Source organism: Bicyclus anynana, chromosome 20 (assembly GCF_947172395.1).
Source record: "Bicyclus anynana chromosome 20, ilBicAnyn1.1, whole genome shotgun sequence".
Lineage (NCBI taxonomy): Eukaryota > Metazoa > Arthropoda > Insecta > Lepidoptera > Nymphalidae > Bicyclus > Bicyclus anynana.
In genome coordinates this window covers 2,244,927-2,253,809 of record NC_069102.1, presented here as the reverse complement: position 1 = coordinate 2,253,809, position 8,883 = coordinate 2,244,927, and the positions used below count along the sequence as shown (strand labels likewise).

General features: G+C 34.6%; 1 protein-coding gene across 1 annotated transcript; it reads left to right on the top strand.

The window, feature by feature from the left end:
• Positions 1-2,173: 2,173 nt before the first annotated feature.
• On the top strand, positions 2,174-6,482 carry LOC128199218 (eukaryotic translation initiation factor 3 subunit J-like). The gene is made up of 4 exons (XM_052887744.1): positions 2,174-2,324; positions 2,763-2,927; positions 3,535-3,674; positions 4,556-6,482. The coding sequence occupies exons 1-4, from the start codon at positions 2,312-2,314 to the stop codon at positions 4,616-4,618; spliced, it is 381 nt and encodes a 126-aa protein (XP_052743704.1). The 5' UTR covers positions 2,174-2,311; the 3' UTR covers positions 4,619-6,482.
• Positions 6,483-8,883: the final 2,401 nt, after the last annotated feature.

Below are 8,883 nucleotides of genomic sequence, written 5' to 3'. Positions count from 1 at the left end.
TCAACCAAAGATTTTATACTAGGTATTAGACATGTTACCAGCACATCGCAACTGAGGCGCACGAAAGTGACCTCTTGAAGTTCTGTGACCCACTGTAACCATAAAACTTAAGGGGTAGAATTAAATGATTGAATTCTAATCATCCAAGTTCCGCTTTTATTAATAAACAGTACCTACCAATGATCTACGAGTTGGTACCTACCTATGAACCAAGACATGCCTCATAATATCAAGGATCAAAGTTTGTCATCGTATGCTCCTAGCAGGTGTGAGTAGTAGGTCCAGCAGGCCTATTCACTAAGAATAATGTCAGCTAATATAATTAACATCAAATCAATAACAACCCATATTTATTAACCGCGTATTTCGTACAGCCCATTACTTACGAAAATCATAACGGGAGACACGCTGGTTAGTAGGTAAATACAAAATCACTATATTGATAGCTAGTTTTAGTTGTAGTTGGTAAATTTCGTGTACCTTTATCCACTCAAAATTAGTGAATAGCCTAGCCGATCCTCAAATGTCCAAGTATAAAAAGTATTTTTTTTCCTACATGAAGAGTCATGTCTCCAGTAGCCAGATTCATTTTCATTTGTAGACCCCTGAGCCTGACCCATACAAGTTGATTCAAATTATCATTTAAAGCAATTTTTAAAAGCGAGATAGGCAAAAATCTGTTGTGCTATAAAGCCTTAAAGGAATAAACATTATTCCATAGAGCACAAAGATCTATTTTAAAATCCAACCCGTTTGTTATGAAAAAAGAAATTCGACATAAATCACGACCTTTCGCTTTGTGTAAGCAAGTATTTGCATACACTAGGTGAAAAGCGTTGTATGGCGGTATTTACAAGCTGCTGACTTCGTGCTTAGCTTACGATAGCGTTGACTTGTTTAGAATATAAGGCTGTGTGTTTAAAGCTACAAGTGTCAAGTTGACAGTCTGCTTCCTGTATCCACGGGCGTGGGTTCGATTCCCACAACTGGAAAATATTTGTGTGATGAACATGGGTATTTTCCAGTATCTGGGTGTAAATATACATTATTTAAGTATCTATTTGTAGTATATATAGTACCGACGAGTATAATACAAGCTATACGCTTACGGGGCTTTGGGGCTTATTGGGGCTACTCATGTGTGTGTATTGTTTAAAAAATCTATACTTTTAAAGCTGAAGAGTTTGTTTGTTTGAACGCGCTAATCTCAGGAACTACTGTCCGATTTAAAAATTCTTTCAATGTTAGTCCATTTATCGAGGAAGGCTATAGGTATAAGGTCTAAGATATATATTATCCCCGTATTCCTACGGGAACGGGAACTAGTAATAGATATGAATTAGTATATACTTACCTATATACACAACTGTCAGTCTGTCACCATAAATTGTCTCGCTATGCGTTTACCTTGCTGAGGTAAAATAACAACAATACATACGGTATGTTATCATCATTATCATCATCATCATCATCATCATCATAATCATCATCAATATTAGTTGATGGACATCCACTGCTGGACAAAGACTTCTTGTATAGACTTCCAAACACCAGCGGCTCCCTGAAACCCTCTTCAACTTCGCGACTGAGCTATGTCGGTGATTTTGAATCTTCTACGGATATCCTTTCATTCGATCACGCAGAGAAACTATGATGTATGCGTCGACACAGTTTGCATGTGTGAGTGTCGGCCAGCGCGAACCCAAGCATAGCTCGATCTATCGCCCGCTGAATGACTGTGAGCCTTCTTGAGTTAGCAATCAAGTCAAGTCAAGTTAACGGCATGTTAATAAAAAGCTAATATTAGCTTGAAGCTTAACACCACAGTGTGATCGCAGCCTGCCAGTAACCAGTCTGGCTCGTGAGCGAAGGATCTGTCGTCTTGCTTATACAAAATAAAAAAACATGACTAAATCCATAACTTTCAGACTGCATCTGAGAATTTTATGGATGAACAAAAAGCTCAATATTTCATAACCAAACTCTGGGCTTAATGACAACCCACCACTTAATAATCCAAATAATAACCCAGGACCTAATGATCCAAAGCAAGATACCACTAAGGAGGTTTTAAACATATACATATATTTAAAAAAATATAAATAGACAAAACTTATTACTAGTTTTACCTAAATGCAATGTTGAATGTGGACTGTAATGTGTTTTACAACTGTACTAACTTGATTTTTGTTTTATGTTATAGCGTCTAGAGCAAGCGGCTGAGAAGGAGGAGGAATTGACGCCAGAACAGAAGGCTGCAGAGAAGCTCCGGCGCCAGAAATTGCAGGAGGAGTCTGATTTGAGGCTTGCCATGGAAACATTTGGTAATAACTTTAGCTTATATCTTAATGTTTTTCAGATAGCATGGGTAAGGTGACAGTTGCCTTATGACGTTCATAATATGTACTATTATCGTGAATCATCACAAATTTCTTAAAAAAAATATTTTGTTTATTAGGGCTAGGCTAATAAAGCGACAAAAAAACATAGAGAGCTGCATGGTTTTCACTAATTTCAGCAAATTAAATTCTACCTTTTTATTAGTTAATTGTTGTTATAGAGTGGGTGTAACGCTATAAAGTGTATCATTATATGGAAAGCAAGCTAAACCAATAAAAGCCATGTGATTTCGCCGTTTTAGCGAGTTTGTCTTTAAATTGAGTGACAGAGTCATGCCAACAGACCATTCGCTGAATTTTTTTTTTTTAAATGAAAAATAAAAATCATGGAGCTTACACTGTATTTCATGAATATTTTTCCAGGCATAGAGAGTGGTGGTTCGGGCAAGCTGGACGGCTTCAACCCCACCACAAAGGAGGAGTTCACAGAGTTTGCCGACTTGCTCTGCACTAAAATCAACTTGTACAAGAACAGGGAGGAGTTCCCCGCCTTTGTTGATGAACTGGTCAAAAATATTATTTTACAAAGTAAGTTCAAAATTCATCATCATCGCCATTATCAACCCATATTCTGCTCACTGCTGAGCTCGAGTCCTCTCTAAATGAGAGGGGTTAGGCCAATAGTCAACCATACTGGCCCAATGCGGATCGGCAGACTTCACACACGCAGAGAATTAAGAAAATTCTCTGGTATGCAGGTTTCCTCACGATGTGTTTTCCTCACTGTTTGAGACCCATGATATTTTGTTTTTTTTACATGAAAGTTGGAGGTGCATGCCCCAGACCAAATTCGAACTTACTCAAAATTACCTACAAGTATTTTTTGTTTTCAAAGATTGCATTCTATTTATTTAATAATTTTTTTTTGACAAGTTACTATGTGTATATGTATATCTTTTAAACTATTTATCTATATATAGTTTATCATTTTTAATTTGTGTAAGTAAATTGTTTGTGATTTCAACATTTAAATTGAATATAGCGCCCTCTGGACAATCTTTTTTTTTTTTTTTTAATTATGCTATATTGAGTATCAAATAAATGTTTAATTTACTAGTATAGCATATTATTATTTATTGAGTCAGTTTAGACTTAAGTTTATTTATCTGTAAATCATTGCATTTTTTTTTGACAGTGGCATCTGCTGACATAAAAAGGATAAAATTGACAGTGGACAACCTTTACATTGAGAAACAGAAGGCAGAAAAGAATGAAAAGTCAAAGAAGCCCAACAAGGGCAAAGGAAAGGCCAAATTAAAAGTGGAAGGCGATAATGTAAGTACTAGACTAAACTTTTTAGGAAATTAGAGAATTATCATTTTAATCGGCCATCCCAAGGCCTTGCTCTTTAAAAGAGTATTTAACTGCCTCATTGGTTCTGTGTTTAAGTGGTTAAGTCCAGATTCCCAGGTCAGGCTAATAAAAAAATATGTTATTGGGATTTTTTATACAAGGAAAATCTGGTCTGGCTGGTCAGTCTTTCCTGGAGTTAGGAAGTTGGCGTTGTTAGTATACCCTTGTGCGTCGGGAGCACGTTAAGCCGTCGATCCTGCGCCTGATCTTTCATTGGTCATGTTGGTCTACCGTCCCATGGCACTATAATATCTCATACATGTAACCATGTAATCTCAAGGTGAGATGTCAATGTTGGAATCCATGGAATGCTTAGATATTTGTCTTATCAAATCCCCTCTTATCTATTAAAGGCTCAATATTTTGTAACCCAAGTGAGCACTTTAACCACAAGACGTTGACAAAGTCAAGACCTCATTACCCCATCTTCTTTCCTGGGCGTTTTCCGCACTTGTTCACTAATGGTTGGCGATTGAGCGTTGTACCCACGTATCGTACCCACTCCTAGCACAGTCTTTCCCGACTAGTTGGATGGGAATGGGGATATTAAAAAAAAATATGAAAATAATCTTTTATTATATTAAAAAAAGGTATGGCAAATAATCTTTTAAAAAAATAATAAAATAACAACCCATACAAAGGCTAACCACTAGACTAATGAACTTTACTTTATATTTAAACTAGCGGACCCAGTTCAGCTTTGCTTTGACAGTTGTGCTAGCTTGTACCAATCGCAATCGCTATTGACGACAAATGAGAGTTTTTACTTGCTTGTATACATTTTTTTTTATTATTATTTCCAGGCTCACCTCAATCAATATGACGCATACGGCAACTACGACGACGATTACGACGATTTCATGTAAACACACACACAAACATACACACAGCAACGATACCTGGCCTCTGACTCAAAGAGATCACCTCACTTTCAATGTGAAGCTCATCGGTAACTTGTTTATCTACTTAAAGAAGTCTGTTTAGTCTTGCATGGGTAAGGTATACAGACAAGAATTTAGACAGTATATAGTGTGTAAAACTGAAGTTTATACACACAAACACACTTGGTCTATCGACTTACCACTACATGCAGAGTTAAATGGACTTTCTGTAGTTTGAAACACAAACATAGGGATTACCATGTTTATGTTAATTTTTTTTTGTTTGCAGCTGTTTTGTGTTCTTTTTCTGCCTATGTTTAGCGTAAAGCCTAATTTCTCTGTTTGAAGCAAAAATTAGTTAAAAATTAAAATTACAAATACCTCAGTATTTGAACTAACAACAACTGGATTATCATGAAAAAGAAATTTAAGTTTATAATTATGCAGTAATTTATATTTCCTGCTCATTGATCAGTTGCCTTAATTATGTGGTTTATTTCCTTTAATAGTTTTACTGTACTTAATGGTAACATAACAGAATACAATAACAAATATATAGCAAACTTTAATTAACAAAAAATTGTAATAAATATTAATTACTTTTTTTTTAACAATCTAAGCTGGGGTCAGAAATCGTAAAACAAAATAACAAGCATACAAATTTAAAATTATGTTTCACATTAAAAGTGATGTGACTAAATATATTTTTCTATAATAATCACAATAATGTATAAAATGCTTCGACTCGAATTCATATATTTCAAAATTAAATTATTTTAATGTGTTGTAAATACATCCATCTGGTATGGATTTTTAATAATTTATAATGATTATTTTTATGGAATTCATAGCGTTTTTGCAGTAGGTATATGTGACGAAAATATCTAGATAACTTATTTCATGGGTATTCACATCGGTCTCCCATTAAAAAGTGGATGCACAATCAGCGACCAAAAAATGTCCTTACTCAATGAGTGCCAAACACAACTTCTTGGCACTCAATTCAAGTAGTCGCATTTGCAAATTTAACCTTAAACTCAATGCTTAAGGTTGAATTTGGGATTTTATTGATTAATGGACTATATTTAAAAGCTTTTAGGTATAATTTTCTTTACCAATAATCCTAAAACTGTCAAAGCAAAATTGGCCAGTTTTAAGTGAAATTTTTTACATGATTGTGCGTCCTTTTATTATAAGAGGTCAATGGGTATTTTAACATAAAACTGTTATTGTTGTATAAACCGTTTATTTTTTTTTTAATTTATCTTTTTTTAAATATTGGCCTACAACTTACTGAAGTTTTTTATAGAAGACCTCAAAAACTATAAAATAGTTTTGCTAAGTCTACCTAATGCACTTCATTTTAAAGGATATCTGTACTATTAAATAGTGTATTAATACAAATTTAATCTCTAATTTAAGGTATATTAGGTTGATTTTACTTGAAATTTTTTTTCTATTCTTGAACTATATACCTACATAAAACCTTTAAAAAATCACAAAAACACCTAAAAATTTTAATGAGTTATTGAAAGAAATTGCGAAATTATATTTGTATATAATGATTTCGAATTTATATTTAGTTTGAAATTTCGAGTCCTATGTAAACTAAGTTTGTTATCTAAGTACATTTTATTGTATAAACATCGTTTTTTTTTTCATTCAGTCATGTCTCCAATTGCTTTTTTAATTTCTTGAAATTGTATTTTTAGTCTAGGACTGATAAATATAAATAATATTGTCATCACATTTATTTTTAATATATTAGGGAACATGTACACAGTCAGTAATAATATTGACTATATTATTGAATGTGTGTAGACACCCTTATAGTCATATGTCTTCAGAGGACAGGTATCATATTGGTTCATACACAGTTTGAAATTTGAATATTAAAATGTATTCTATTGAATTTCTTTAAAATATCATCATTTTTAGTGAAGAAGTGACAATTTAGTATAGTCGGAAGCAATTTTTATGACGTTAAAAAACATGGTGCGTTAAGCTGTGCAATACAAGATTTTAGGTGTCAGCGGTAACGTAGCGGGGCAGCGGTGGGGCATCACTCCGCGCGCTGCTCATTTCGGAGACGTCATAAAGATTGCATCCGATTATATATATATTATACATATTGTCCAAAATATTTTTGTAAAATTCTACGTAATTTACCCTCTATGCATTGAAAGAAGAAATATCATGTCAATGTCTGGGGGTTTCCTATAACCATGTTATATGTACTATCATTCAAGTGTACATCTAGTCTTGCGATTTGTTAGATTGCTATTTACTGTGGAATTCATTGAAGTTGTAGGGGTACCCCCAGGGGACCATTCACCAGCTGAGTGTCGAATCCTCAAACATGAGAGTATTAATTCGACACTCAGCGAGTGAACGTTCCCCTTGGGGCGCCCCCACAATGTCTGTATTCCACTGTTAGACATATTCCATTTTAACTTTGGTACGCCATTGGGAGTAGTAAACTAAACTGAAGAGTTTAAATTCGACACTCAGCGGGTAAACGATTCCCTAGGGGCGCCCTCACAATGTCTGAATTCCACTGTTAGACATATTCCAATTATTCCATTTTAACTTTGGCACGCCATTGGGAGTAGTAAACTAAACTGAAGAGTTTAAATTCGACACTCAGCGGGTAAACGATCCCCTAGGGGCGCCCTCACAATGTCTGAATTCCACTGTTAGACATATTCCATTTTAACTTTGGCACGCCATTGGGAGTAGTAAACTAGACTGGGTCCATTTTATGAACTCTTATTGTTTCATTCATCTACTTGCAAGTAAGAGTGTGATTTCAATAGTCATTACTTTTATTTATAATCTATTTTTTACAGGCAAAGGTTGCTGGGCATACAGCCTGTTAATCTTTATTGATTTAGTTAGTGAAAAAAAAAAATTAAATTATTACTGTTTTTGTTACTTATTTATTAGGATATTTTGTCAAGTGTCAAAACTGTGTATGAATCAAACATCACCATACAAACAACAAGCCATGTATCGTATAATATACGCATATTTTGTAATATACTATCGTTTCATCCACGGTTACGGTCCGATGTTATGTTATATAGATAATAAATTTTTTTATTGTGATAACTTTCTGTATTTTTTTTTATTCTTTACAAGTTAGGTTTTAACTACAATCTCACCTAATGAGAAGTTGTGATGCAATCTAAGATGGGAGCGAGCTAACTTGTTTAGAGTTGGATGAAAATCCACACGACATCGTACTGGAACGCTAAATCGCTTGGCGGTACGTCTGTGCCGGTAGGGTGGTAACTAGCCACGGCCGAAGCCTCCCACCAGCCAGACATGGACTAATTAAGAAAACCTCAGTCAGCCCAGCCGGGAATCGAACACAGGGCCTCCGTATTGTAAATCCACTGAGCCACGGAGGTCGTTAAATATCATTTATTGAAGAAATTATCTGTAGCAGTCCTGAGGTTAGACACTTTGATTGGTGTTACAAAAGTAAAAAAAAGTGTTTTTGTTTGCACTTCACCTCGCATTTAGACACTGAACTACTCAACGGATTTTGATAAAAAACATGTCCCAAAATGGGCCTCTATTATTTATAAGCAAATCGATCGTATTTTTTACGGATAGAAGATACAAATTGCTGTTTAGAAAATAATATTCAGAATTTTTGGAACCCGCATTAATTAGATAAATATTTTTCGTTTCGCTCCCTTGTGTACAAATTAAACATAGAGACAATGCAGTGACAGTGTTCAAAACAGCCAATAAAAACACCTGGAATTGAATTCATATCCGGTGTAAGCTGCCAATGTCATGTAATATTGTCAAATGTCAATATGACACAAGTTAAAAATAAACATCAATTAATAGACAGAGAAGCATGAAACAAAACAGTCCAATTTGCTTTAAAAATGCCTTAAACGAACGCGACTACGCGAAGATCATCTGTCAGGGTGTGAACTGCGAGCATGTTGCCATGATAAAAATTCTTAATTAATGTTGTCAACTAATGAAAAAAATACATTTTTTAGAAATAGTTTAAAAAAATTCCCTGTATTTTATGTTCTTTTAAGATAAAAATAATTGGTTCTGCTTCCTTGACACTCGGAATAAAGGCCCAGCCCCCATACAAAATTACGACATGTCCTATAAACAAGGACGAGTCGCGGGCGTTTGCAAGTATAATTTGAAAAACGGACACAAATTCGTGTCAAACGTCATAGAGGCAGCTAATCCGTATAGGAAAAGGGTAAAGC

Excerpts from the sequence above, each read along its gene's own strand:
- LOC128199218 (XM_052887744.1), top strand. Across the intron at positions 2,928-3,534 it reads CAAAAATATTATTTTACAAA|TGGCATCTGCTGACATAAAA; the intron begins GTAAGTTCAAAA and ends TTTTTTTGACAG. Across the intron at positions 3,675-4,555 it reads TAAAAGTGGAAGGCGATAAT|GCTCACCTCAATCAATATGA; the intron begins GTAAGTACTAGA and ends TATTATTTCCAG.